The 14084-nt window shown below is 38.5% G+C and overlaps 2 protein-coding genes across 2 annotated transcripts; one reads left to right on the top strand and one right to left on the bottom strand.

Moving 5' to 3' along the window:
• Positions 1 to 1908: 1908 nt before the first annotated feature.
• Positions 1909 to 4410, bottom strand: LOC124461407. The gene is made up of 2 exons (XM_047012935.1): positions 4345 to 4410; positions 1909 to 3184 (listed from the first exon to the last, which is right to left on the bottom strand). Exon 2 carries the CDS (start codon positions 2748 to 2750, stop codon positions 2340 to 2342), a length of 411 nt encoding a protein of 136 aa, XP_046868891.1. The 5' UTR covers positions 2751 to 3184; positions 4345 to 4410; the 3' UTR covers positions 1909 to 2339.
• Positions 4411 to 11919: 7509 nt separating this feature from the next.
• Positions 11920 to 12839, top strand: LOC124461408. Its single transcript, XM_047012936.1, has 2 exons — positions 11920 to 12399; positions 12460 to 12839. Exons 1-2 carry the CDS (start codon positions 11958 to 11960, stop codon positions 12807 to 12809), a joined length of 792 nt encoding a protein of 263 aa, XP_046868892.1. The 5' UTR covers positions 11920 to 11957; the 3' UTR covers positions 12810 to 12839.
• The last annotated feature ends 1245 nt before the right edge of the window (positions 12840 to 14084 follow it).

Raw genomic sequence — 14084 nt, 5'->3', positions numbered from 1 at the left:
ATCTTACGGACTAGATGGCAACAACTTAAAGCTGATTTATATAATCTTGATATGGTTCGCGTAAATCGATTTGTTAACACATCACCAAAAAATAAGTGTGAAATCCATGTATTTTCGGATGCCTCAAATCGAGCGTATGGATTTTGCATATACGCAAGGGTATTGGACAACGGAAAATATGTAACTTCATTGATCATTTCGAGATCAAGAGTTGCGCCCACACAATCGCAAAAGCATACCTCGTTGAGAGCTTTGTGCTTCCGTTCTACTCTGCCAAACATGCACTAAAATCAAACACAAATTAAATTGTCTTGTCAGCAAAACATATTTTTGGACAGATTCAACTGTCGTTCTTCATTGGATTAAAATGCACCCATCAACTCTAAAATGCTTCATTGCCAATCGCGTATCAACCTACAAACTCAATCGTAGGATATTATTTTGAGTCACGTGCCTGGAAAGGATAATCCAGCCGACATTGTTTCACGTGGCTGTGCAGCCCGCGAGTTGATGCAGACAATGTGGTTTCATAGACCAAAGTTCCTAACACTTGATGCATTACATTGGCCGAAATCTGAAAGAAAGACAGATTTCGAGCCCAAAGAATTAGAATTGCACCCTTGTATTGAAATGAAGCACTAGTTATAAAGAAAACAGCATAGTTGAGCCGATCATTAGTAGACTATCATCGTTTCGTATGATTGTAAGAGTCTTAGCATACGTTTTACGAGTTTTGAACCGAGTTCCTTTTAACCGCAATAATACGATAAATGCTACAAATAGCATTTCAGTAGAAGAATTAAAATTGGCTTTTAATCATATAATCTCTTCCATTCAGAGTGATGTGTTTGCGAAAGAACTAAAGGACTTACAAGCAGGACGAAGTCTGAAGCCGGAGCTTAAATACATTCAGATTGGTACTCTAAATATTCGACTTATCCGTCTTGAAGGCCGCCGCAAAGGCTGACATACCATTGCACAGTGGTTGCGCTTGTATGGGGAGAGCGGCCAAAAATACTTCTAGTGGAGATAAAATTATGAAATTTTTTCCAAAATTCTATAAAAATATAGTGAGTAATATGGCATGCCTAAATAAGTCGTAAAGCCCACCAGCACCCTACACCACCCCCTAATACGTAACCTCAAAAAAAAAAAAAACCAGAGGGCCGGGGCTAACTTCGACCGCGTCAAAGTTTGTATACCCTTGCAACTTTTATGGTAACTCTTTCCTTACCTATAGCCATCAAAGTGGAAAAATGTTTAAGCTAAAAAGGCTAATGTTTGCGAAAGAACGGCCTACAATTTTAGCATAGGAAAAAACGAAGATATTGATCAAAGTCACTGTTTTCCACCGATCGTTCCTATGGGAGCTATATGATATAGTAACCCGATCTTTATCAAATTCGGCACAGTCATTAACAGATATATTAAACTAACAAATGTTTAATTTGAAAGCAATCGCGTCAAAAGTGACGAAGTTATTGACAAAAGTCACTGTTTTCGAAAGATCGTTCCTATGGGAGCTATATGATATAGTAACCCGATCTTGATCAAATTTGGCACAGTCGTTTATATGTGTAATTAACTCACTAATACTAAATTTCATGACAATAGCTCAGAAAATAACGAAGTTATTAAGAAAAGTCACAGTTCGTGACTTTGCCTTTTGTATGGGAGCTATATGATATAGTGATCCGATCCGGCTGAATCCGAGATATACAACGCCTGCAGTATATACAAGCCTACATGCGAAATTTCAGCTCTTTAGCTCCAACGGTCTAGGAGGAGTTGATCCAGACGGACGGACAGACGGACAGACGGACGGACGGACGGACGGACGGACGGACGGACGGACGGACATGGCTATATGAACTCGTCTCGTCATGCTGATCAAGAATATATGTGGGGTTTTATTTAACGATATAATTATAGTCTAGGGGGTTTACATGAAAATACGACTTTATAGAGATTACACTATGTGAAATGACAATCGACGTTTGGCTCGGCTCAACTTTGGCGTCCGTCTACGACGCTTCGACTTTTCGCGCCCGACTTTGGCGCTCGACTTTAAGTGTCCGACTTTGACACACGACTTTTAGCACCCGTCTATGGTACTCGACTTGACCTTGCATCCGACTATGACGCAAGACCTCAAAACACGTCCGTCTTGTTTGACGCGCAAAAACCAACTCTCCCGTCGTCATCTCTCATTCGTTTGTCATCCCTCTTGATCGTCTTTTCTCACACGCTCACGTTCTCTCTTGATCGTCGTCTCGTCTCTCGTGTACAGTGGGATTGATACACTTCGCAAATGCACATCCCACATTCGGCCATTCTGATTACGCATTCGACCCGAATGCTGGGTCATCTTCTTCATCGTCTCGGTTTGGGCTCCAGGGCTTCATGTACTCTGCACATGTGGACGTCACTTTAGGCCCTTCGCACTTGCCTACCTTTTCGACATCGTATGCGTTGTTGTGCTTCACCTTCTTAACTTGGTAGGGTCCAAAGTATTTTGGTTTTAGTTTGAGACCACTGCCAAATTGCGTCCTCTTAATTGCAACCAGGTCGTCAACACTATAAGATCGAGCTTGCTTACGACGTAGGTTGTAGTACTTCTTGTTTTCGTCTTGGATCTTGGAGATGTGTGCCTTCGCCTTGGCACGGAGCTCGCTTCTTTCGTCTGTAAATATTGCCTTCGTCTCTTGGTCGATAAGATCTCTCAGTTTATGGTCAGCGTTGGTCCTCATCTTTACACCAGTTAGTAACTCAAATGGAGAAGTGCCAATACTTCTGGTGTACGTCGAATTGATAGCCTGCTGAACTTTGCTAACATGTCGATACCACTTCGTCGGATCATCAACGCTCAACTTCGACAGAACAGGAATGATGATCGCATTTAAACGTTCCACTTGGCCGTTTACTCTCGGAAGTGCTGTAGTCGTCTTAACGTGTTTGATACCCTCGTTGTCGCAGTACTTCAGAAAATCTTGGGATGTAAAGGCGGAACCCCGATCCGAGATAATAAACGCAGGGTTGCCAAAAATCGTGCTTTGAATCGTCAGCTTCGTAATAACTTCATTGCTAGTCGTCGATTTGGTTGGGTATAACCAGCAGAACTTCGTAAATGCATCTATGACTGCCAGAATATGCTTATAGTCTTTGTGAGTAGACTCGAGAGGACCTAGAAAATCAATATGGTAAGTTAAAAGTGGAATATCATCTTTCTGAAGCGGATGCAACAAGCCTTCTTGCTTGCCAACTTTACGGCTACTGATAATACAAGGAATACAGCATTCGATATATTTTGGATTTTTTCCTCGAGATGCGGTATAAAGTATTCTCTGCAAATCAAGTCTTTCGTCTTCTTTGCCCCGAAATGTCCTCTGTTATGTGCCTGACCAATAATCTGCTTCTGCATCGCGTTTGGGACAACAATTAAATCAACGTCATTGACTAATTTGTACAGGATATCGGCTTTCAGAAAATAATCATCATAAGTTTTCGAATTGTCTTTCAGAACTTCTATAATGGCTCTTATTTTCTCATCTTGTGACTGTGCCTTCTTTATGCCAACGCTGATTCCATAGTCGTTAATTTGCATAATTGGATATCTGCTGAGGGCGTCGACATGTCTCATACGGGTACCTGAACGGTGTAAAACGTCAAAATCGTATTCTTGAAGAAAAAGTACCCAACGAGCTACCCTGGTACAAAGGCTCTTCTTCTCCAGCGTCTTTGTAAATGCGTCGCAATCCGTGATTAGCTTAAAGTGCATGCCCAAAAGATAAACTCTAAACTTTTCTAACGCTGTTATGACTGCGAGAATCTCTAATTCGTAGCTGCTATACTTTCGCTGTGCGTCTGTGGTTTTTCGACTCATGTAGTATACGGGATGGAGTTCACCGTCGTCTGGACATCTTTGTAGTAAAACTGCTCCAAAGCCTTCAATGGATGCATCAGTATGGACTTCGGATTGGTACGACTGGTTGTAGATACTTAAGACTGGATTTTCGGTTAGTAACTTCTTCAAGATCTGAACTGCATTTTCTTCTTCAGGGCCACAGACAAATTTTTGTGCATTCTTGGTCAATTCGGTCAGAGGCTTCGCTATACACGCATAGTTTGGAATAAACTTTCTAAAATAACCTGTCAAACCTAAGAAACTTTGAACTTGCTTTACGGTTTGAGGCATTTTAAACTTTGCAACAGCCTCAATTTTATCTGTAGATGGATATATCTTCTTATTCTCGACAATGTGCCCCAAAAATTGTATTCTTTTCTTTAAAAATGACACTTCTTCAGGTTTAACTCTAATCCATACTCTTCGCAGGTTACGATTACCTCTTTTAGATTCTTAACAGCTTCCTCTTCATCTCTGGCCAAGATGATAACATCGTCAACGTAAGGCAGCGCAATGCCTCTCTTAGATAAATGCCGAAATATTGCATTTACATGTCTTTGGAATACTCCAGGTGAATTAGTAAATCCAAACGGAACCCTCTTGAATTGGTACTGACCACAGTGGGTCACAAACGACGTATACTTTCGACTAGATTCTGCAACTGCCACATGAAAGAATCCGTTCTTCAAATCAATGGTACTAAAAATCGTAGCGTCTTGCAAACGGTCCAACTGATCCTCGATGAGCGGCAATGGATAATGGTCACGCACACATACCTTGTTTATTTTACGGAAATCGACACATAGCCGGTAGGAATCGTCATGCTTCTTCACAAGTACCACAGGACTTGTGTATTCGGACGTTGACTCTTCAATTATGCCTTCAGCCAACCATTCTTCGACTTTCTCGTTCACGAACTCTGCCTCTTTAAATGCAAGTCTACGGGGTCGCGCAAATATCGGACTGTCATCGTTTAAAATTATTCGCATTTCTACATTTGTTGTCTTTGTTGCTACCGGTTGATAATTAGATATCAAATCGAATACCTCTTTTTTAGCACTTGTGCTTGCACATTCGTCTATATTAAGTTCATCTTTATTATTCGCGACATCAATTTTTAGAATTTTTATTTCATCACTTTCTTTTTCGAACTTTTCTACTCTTACACCATTTCGGCTAAAAATAATGTCAGCTTGCAAACATAATTCCTCGCCTATGATCATTTCGACATCTAACAATCTAATCGGAACTACATGAAAATCTAACACGAACGATTGGTCGTCAATCAAAATGGAATTCACGAAGTGTCCAATTGGTTTTATCTTATTTGATTCTCCGCCACCGAATCCAATTAGAAACCCGTCAAAGCTACTCAACTCGGGTTGTTTCAAACGTTTATACAAATCTTCGCGAATGATACAAAATTTACTTCCGGTGTCGAACAATGCTTTACACTCAATATTGTCAATTTTAATAACTTTACAGGTTATTTCTTCTTTCGACGTTAAACTTCTTGTGTTTGGTTCAAATTTACCGTTCATTTCTCGTTTATTACAATTTTTAGCTATATGACCAAATTCATTACATTTGTAGCACTTTCTACCTTTCCCTTTATCATCACAATCTTTTGAGTAATGTCCTTTATCGCCACAGTTGTAACACACAATATCGTCTTTATTATTAGTTTTCATAATTTTGTTTTTCACTCTTGCACTGTTCTCATCGTTTTTGTATTTACCATTGCCTTTCTTACTTTCTTTTTCACTCATTACTTTATACTGCTTTAATTTCTCTTTAAACTCAATCAAATTTTTCGCACCATATAAAATCGACTTATTCTCACTTTTTCATCAATGCCGTCAATTAAATATTCTATTAATGAATCGTCTTTAATTTGTCCACGTGAAGCTACATCTTTCATTCTGTAAAAATACTCATAAACGCACTCATTGTTTTTACGCTTCATTTTCATCAGTTGCTCATGTATGTCTTTACTACTCACGCACGATTTGAATTCACTCAAAAGTGCTTTTTCGAGAGAGTTCCATGAATTTATTCCTCTCTCACTCAAGACAAACAGTTTCGCGATACCTTTTAACGCCTTCTTCGCGAACAGAAACTTCTGGAAATCGTTCCAACACATCAACGTTGCTTGCTCATTGAATTCGTTAATCCAAACTTCTACTGCAATAGTGTTAGTGCCGTCAAAAATACGAATGTTCTCTTCCACGTCGCGAAAACTAATGGCAAAACGCGGCGTCATCATTCTATCTCTCTCTTCGTTTATTCTTCTGTACTCATCGTTGTTGTTCTCGCTTGCTCTCTCGTGCGGTATGTTCCTCAAATTATTCTCTGTTGCTACGTTCCTCTCTGTAGCTACCGACTCATGATCTGTCTCGTCGTCTATTTCATCATCTACTTCGTCGTCTAATTCGTCTTCGTCTTGTGATGCCAACAAATTGTTCATCTTCAAATTCGAGAAAATATGCAATGCAAGGTCGTCGACACTGTACTTGATTCCCAATACATTGCAAATCGAAACAAGATCACCGTTCGTCAAATTTCGTCGTACATATTCCGCTTTTGCTTTGTATTTTGCGTTCGCTTCATCGTAATCGAAACCAGAAAATTCTCGAATTCTTTTGCGGTTATTTCTATCTCCCTCGCTCTCATAGATAAATTTATGCAATGCTCTGATATTGTCTACTTTACCCGTTTTCAGAGTACCACTTATTAAATCATTTAGACACGACATAGTTAATGTTTTAATTTCACCATTAGCAGAGCAGGACCGACTTAATACGACACGATTGTTAAAAGAAAAAAAAATCACTTTTTTTTTTTTTTTTTTTTTTTTTTTTTTTTTTTTTCACTCTTCTCCCGCACGAACGCACAAAAAATGTATGTGGGGTGTTCTCTTGTATCCCGCACTCTTTCTATCACGACAAAATATGTGGGGAAAACTCTTCGTAACCGGATGAGCGTCACTCCTACTCGAATCTATCCCGGTCGAGCACCCAAAATATGTGGGGTTTTATTTAACGATATAATTATAGTCTAGGGGGTTTACATGAAAATACGACTTTATAGAGATTACACTATGTGAAATGACAATCGACGTTTGGCTCGGCTCAACTTTGGCGTCCGTCTACGACGCTTCGACTTTTCGCGCCCGACTTTGGCGCTCGACTTTAAGTGTCCGACTTTGACACACGACTTTTAGCACCCGTCTATGGTACTCGACTTGACCTTGCATCCGACTATGACGCAAGACCTCAAAACACGTCCGTCTTGTTTGACGCGCAAAAACCAACTCTCCCGTCGTCATCTCTCATTCCTTTGTCATCCCTCTTGATCGTCTTTTCTCACACGCTCACGTTCTCTCTTGATCGTCGTCTCGTCTCTCGTGTACAGTGGGATTGATACACTTCGCAAATGCACATCCCACATATATATACTTTATATGGTCGGAAATGCTTCCTTCTATGCGTTGCACACTTCTGACCAAAATTAATATACCCTTTTTGCAAGGGTATAATGAATAAAATATAACATTAGAACAAACAGAAGATTTATTATATATAAATAAAGCAAACAGTAAGAAAAACTAAAATTATATATTAAAAACTAATATTATCAAGTTCTAAGATTATATTTACATACATTTACTCATCTAATAATAACTGGAATGTACTGTTTAATAATTTTGTTTTTTTTTGTGCAAGGTAACTTTCTTTGACCAGTAATGAAAGGGTCTGAGCTAAGTAACAATCTATTTAACAAATCAGTATTGGTTGAAATACGTGAAATTTTTCTCGTATGTTGCTCTCTAAATTTTTTAATGTCTTTATTTTTTGATTCTGCGGCTTCTTCAGACAATTCTCCTATGGAAACCAGCGCATAACTTATTATTTCAGGAGCATGTAGCAGAACTTTGTGGACAGATGGTGGCATGTAGTACCATGGATACAATTTAATTAGTTGTTTTGTAGTGTCAAGTGCATAGTCTCCAAACTGTTCTATATTAACTTTATAGCCAGACGATATGCATTGCAGTACTGTTGAACACCTAATTAAAACATTTTCCTCTAATCCTGTAATTTCAGCAGACGATTTCGGATCGCTGAAAAATTTTGTTTTGTTCTTTTAGAAGACTCGATGAAATCTTTTTTCAACCTTCCACGAACAGTTGATTTGGATATTGATTGGGACATCTGGTGGTCACAGCGAAATGAAATTGTTTCCTTTTCTTTAAGCCAAACATTTTGATATTGCAATACAGAGGATTTTGTACGATTGTGCTTTTGCCAAAAAGTTGCGATTCTTTTGCAAATGTACGAAATACATACGCTTTGACAAATAATCCAGGTCGACAATGTAACCGCTCTTTATACCCTTGCAAAAAGGGTATATTAATTTTGGTCAGAAGTGTGCAACGCATAGAAGGAAGCATTTCCGACCATATAAAGTATATATATTCTTGATCAGCATGACGAGTTCATATAGCCATGTCCGTCCGTCCGTCCGTCCGTCCGTCTGGTCGTCTGACCGTCTGTCCGTCCGTCTGGATCAACGCGAACTCCTACTAGACCGTAAGAGCTACAGAGTTCAAATTTTGCATGTAGGCTTGTATATACTGCAGGCGTTGTATATCTCAGATTCAGACGGATCGGACAACTATATCATATAGCTCCCATACAAACCGCAGTCACGAACAGTGACTTTTCTGAATAACTTCGTTATTTTCTGAGCTACTGTCGTGAAATTTAATATTGGTGAGTTAATTACAGATATAACTACGACTATGCCAAATTTGATCAAGATCGGGTGACTATATCATATAGCTCCCATAGGAACGATCGGTCGAAAACAGTGACTTTCTTCAATAACTACGTTACTTTTGACGCGATTGCTTTCAAATTAAATATTTGTTAGTTTAGTATATCTGTTAATGACTGTGCCGAATTTGATAAATATCGGGCTACTATATCATATAGCTCCCATAGGAACGATCGGTGGAAAACAGTGACTTTGATCAATATCTTCGTTATTTCCTATGCAAAGATTGTTGGCCGTTCTTTCGCAAACATTAGCCTTTTTAGATAAAACGTTTTTCCACTTTGATGGCTATAAGTAAGGAAAAAGTTACCAAAAAAGTTGCAAGGGTATACAAACTTTGACGCGGTCGAAGTTAGCCGAAGTTAGCGAAGTTTTAATTTCAATGTGTACAAATTCTATCATTGTCCTTAGTTTTTCTGCATTGGTTCCGTTTGTTGTGCACCAAAGATCAAAAATATATAGGCGCGTAAAAACACACCTATAAAAGTTGTCGACGAAATTCAATCAACCAAATCAAATAAAAATGATTAATTAATAAAAGAATAAACAATTTTCAAAATCATACATAACCACAAACGATGAAAACAGAGACAACAACAAAACAATACGCCAATCACCTGTTTCGCAGGACCCAGCTGACCTTTAATAATGGGAGACGCAGTCACATTATTTACGTTTACAAATGCATGGTCATATTTGGGCACCTAAACTGAACACATTTATTACCTTAAAAGTCAGACAAATACAAGAATATACAACATATCTGTGGAATTTTGTGGGATCATAACTAAAACTCCACCTAAACATAAAAAAGACGCTTAAAAACACACATAAAAAATATTAAATCAAATAAATTAATTTCACAATAACAATTTGATTAGTTGATTAGTTATTTACATTAGAAATTAGAGTAAATACCTTGTACTTCAAAATCCATTCTAAAAAAATTAATCTGGACCACTTAAGATGAAGTCTGACCACTTTGAAATGCAACGCTAAAGAGAAAAAAGCTTACTGAGCTTACGCATCAGCTGTGCGAAAAAGAACACGTGTTCGGGATTTCAATGCTATTTCTAGAAAGTACCAGTGCAAATTTAGAAAAAAAACGGTTTGCCATTAAGAAGTTTGGACATTTACGAGACAATTTTTTTGGGTTTTGTCAAAATTGGTTGCGATGGATTTTTTGATTTTTGGCCTATGGGCGCAACCACTGTGCATTGGGGTCTAGAATGCCGTCATTACTTCCAAAGACTCATCTTTTCACTTATAAATATATTCTTCATGAAGATCTTCATCTTCACTTGCGAAACGCGGGAGCTAAGGTAATGATAGCGATTCTGCGCCTAACAGTCTGCACATAAATGTTTGTTAAAAGATGCACACATTTACAAACCAGTATTAAAGCTGAAAGTCTCTTGGCCGAACGACCGTTTCTGATATTCGGAGTGGACCATTCCTTACTTCGTACCGCTTTCAAAGTTTTCTTCAAAATCTATTCATACAGAAGTAATCTCAGACCTATCTGCTAATAAATTTATTCTCTGTTTGAAGCGATTCATCGGACGACGTGGCATACCCAAAAGGATTTATTGTGACAATGCCACCAAAAACTTTCTTATTTATCACGTTGGCAAAAGGTAACCTAGCGCAAGCAACGCTTTTGGGAACATCAATTATTCTAAGTGGTTGCATCCCGAAAACAACATAGCAATCGATCAATTAGTTCTCATCCATGTCGAAGCCATACTTGGTGCAGATGGAAGGGTCAGAGTAGCCGATGTTGGCACCAAGAAAGGAATTATTCGCCGCTCAATCTGCAAACTTAATCCATTGCCTTTGAGAGATGACGTTGAATTGAAGGAATCATACTTCATCCTTCAAAGGGGGAGTATGTTGGAGGAGAAGTCTTCGTTAACTTAAATTTGTATATATTAAAATCTATATATATAAAATTCTCGTTGTGTTTGTGTTTGTTACCAAACTACTCCGAAACGGCTCGACCGATTCTCATGAAATTTTTTATGCAGATCGTGTAGGACTGAGAATAGGCCAACATCTATCTTTTTATACATCTTTTATACCCAAATAATAACGAGCTCACGATTAAAACTGACTAACTGTGCTGGATATCTCAACTACCCTGTGTTTTATACGAGTGAAATTAGACACACGGCCTACTTGATAAGATATGAAATTCAACAAAAATAATTTAAATCTTCCAATCGAAACAGGCCTTGAAAAACCATATACTACGTTGAGACTTTCTAGATTTCAGTAAGGTGATGTACACTGTTGAGTTCACACGGCTTCGCTTGGGGATTTCCGTATACAAAAATTTAATTTTCCAGTTTTTTTTTTTGGAACAAAAAGTTGAAATTTTCTTTTAACTTCAGGACAAGCGTTCTGTCGCTGTCGCCGAGTGTGGTTCGGTGGAAGGCGCGCACAAGAATTGTGCGTCTCGAGTTCAGTCGTTGTTACAACTCGAGTGCGACCGAACTCGCTGTGCTAATTATTGATCAAGAAAATAATACACGTTATACACCAATCAGTTTTCCAACTTGATTTATTACAACAATGCCACGAACACGCAGGGGGGCTAATTTGAGTCGTCAAACAAACAGATCTAGAGGCATGCAAGATAGAAGAGCAATAAGATCAGATGCAGAAAGGCAACAAAGTAATGCAGATGTCCGTGTAAGAATGGCGCAGTTACGAGATGAGCGAAACCAACAAAGACAATTGGAACGAAGAGAAGCGCGCAGATTCGTAGCCAACAGACGTAGAGGGATTGACCAACATCAACAAGTACTTCGAGCATTTACATCACATTCATTTCTTCGACTAGCATTTCAGTATGAGCCTGATGTTGAATATTACGCTCATTCCAAAGTGGTAATTGGTACATTGGACAATGAATGCCCGCACTGTCAAGCCCTTAAATTTAAAAATGAGCCAATTGGGATGTGTTGCTCATCAGGAAAGTGAAACTTCCAGAAATTGAAACACCGCCGGAACCATTGCACGGCCTCGTTATTGGTACTGATCCAAATTCTTCGCTGTTCTTGCGTTCAATTCGGCAATTCAATTCATGTTTTCAAATGACATCGTTCGGAGCAACGGAAATAGTTAAAAATATTGCTGCAAATGGTCAACAATTTAATTCCACATTCAAATCAAAGGCCAAATTTACCACAAAGTCGGCTCATTACTACCAATGCCAAACGAACCTTATAAATTTTTACAAATTTACTTTATCGGTGGCGAGGACTCCGAACGGGCACTCGCCAATCGCGTGAATACACGTTGCAACTATAATCACCTCAATTCACCATTTGCAACGCGCATTGTCAGCGAGATGGACGCTCTGTTAAATGAGCACAACGAATTGTTGAAATTATTCAAATCACATATGCATAAGCTACAAAGTGACAATCACGCTATTTTCATCAATCCTGATAGGACACCAGCTGGAGGGCATATACGTCGATTCAACGCACCTGTTGTTGACGACGTGGCTGGAATCATGGTTGGCGACCATACAGCTACGCGACAAATCGTGATTCGAAGAAAATATGATGCTCTCCAATATCCACTCATTTTTTGGAAGGGACAAGACGGATATTGCATAAACCTTAAGCAACGAGATCCGGTAACAGGTAATTCATTCATTAAGAATATGAAAACTCTTCAATTAATACATGGATATACTATTATAGGAACCGAAACAAACAAGAATATTAGCTCAAAGGATTTCTATTCGTTTCGGTTGATGATTAGACGTGGTCAGGATAATATTATTCTACGATGTCGTGAGCTTTGCCAACAATTTATGGTCGATATGTACGTCAAGATAGAGAGTGAACGACTACGATACTTGCGATTTAACCAACAGAAGCTGCGTGCGGAAGAATACATTCACTTGCGAGATGCTATTGCCAGCAACGCTGATACTGCCGAAATCGGTAATTCTGTCATCCTACCATCATTGTTTTGTATTATTATATTATGTTCATCAAAGCATAAATTAGTTCAGCTAAAAGGTAACACGAAATTCTTTGACTGTTAGGCGTTACGAAGTTCGCCGGGTTTGCTAGTTTCTTATATTATTTGTTTAAGATTATTGGAATTTATACCATGTTCAGCAAGGATACTTTTTTTTTTTTTGTAGACGTAGTCGTACGAACAAAAAAGTTAATGTTACAACCTTTACCCACTCCGACCTAAGGGCATAGGCGTATTACATATACATATATTAAACTCTTTAGTTTAGAAAATATTAAATGTATTAAGATAATAGGTTACATATAAAAGAAAACATGATAGGTTAAAATAAAGATGATTACAACTAATTACGAGCGAGGAAGGACAAGATCGCAGTTTTTGACAAAGGAAGCCATGTTTCGTTGACAAAGTTGTAGTCACTACATAGTATACGAAAAGGTTCATGCAGAGAAAAGTTAGTTGTGCAAGTGGGAAGTATAAGCGGTGTGAAATTGCGGGTCCTTCTAGATGGAACAGAAATGTTAATTAGGCTCAACAGCTCGGAAGAGTCAATCTCACCATTCAAAAGTTTGTAAAGAAAAGTTAAACCAAGCATTGTTCTACGGTAAGTTAAAGAAGGAAGGTTAATTAACTGAAATCGACTAGAATAAGATGGAAGTTGTACAGTTGGATCCCAGCGAAAATCACGAAAGGCAAAGAGTAAAAACTGTTTTTGTACAGATTCTAATTTTTTTTGATAAAACTCATATTGAGGAGACCAAACACAAGATCCATACTCTAATATGGGGCGGACTAAAGAAGTAAAAAGTATTTTGGTAGTATATGGATCCTCCTTTGACCAACGCTTTATAAAGCCAAGAACACTCTTAGCCCTACTAACAGTAGTCGATATATGCTGATTAAAACTAATTTTGTTAATTGGGGAGAACCTCTATAAAAAGACATAACTTTGTATTTATAACAGTTTAGAGATAACAAGTTCGTCCTACACCACCCCTGAAAAGCATTCAGGACAGCTTGCAAGGTATGATATGAGAGAGAGTCTACGATGCGATTAGCGATTTTTACATCATCGGCATACATAAGAACTCTGGAATTTAAAAGAACGGTGGGGAGATCATTAATAAAAATGGTGAATAATAATGGGCCAAGGTGACTACCCTGTGAGACTCCCGATTCAACACAAATGATCTTAGAAAGAGAGGACCTAAAAGAACCCTCTGCCTCCTATTGCTTAGATATTGTGAAATCCAAGCAAGCAGAGCATCCGGAAAGCCAACTAAATTCAGCTTATGTAATAGTAAGGCATCGTTTACCGAATCGAAAGCCTTGCTGAAAT

This window comes from Drosophila willistoni, unplaced genomic scaffold, assembly GCF_018902025.1.
Source record: "Drosophila willistoni isolate 14030-0811.24 unplaced genomic scaffold, UCI_dwil_1.1 Seg428, whole genome shotgun sequence".
Taxonomy (NCBI): Eukaryota; Metazoa; Arthropoda; class Insecta; order Diptera; family Drosophilidae; genus Drosophila; species Drosophila willistoni.
Note: the sequence above shows the minus strand (reverse complement) of the source record. Positions and strands in the feature narration are given on the sequence as shown.

Excerpts from the sequence above, each read along its gene's own strand:
- LOC124461407 (XM_047012935.1), bottom strand. The coding sequence starts at position 2,750 with ATGAGGACCAACGCTGACCATAAACTGAGAGATCTTATCGACCAAGAG.
- LOC124461408 (XM_047012936.1), top strand. The coding sequence starts at position 11,958 with ATGCCAAACGAACCTTATAAATTTTTACAAATTTACTTTATCGGTGGC. Across the intron at positions 12,400-12,459 it reads GCAACGAGATCCGGTAACAG|GAACCGAAACAAACAAGAAT; the intron begins GTAATTCATTCA and ends ATACTATTATAG.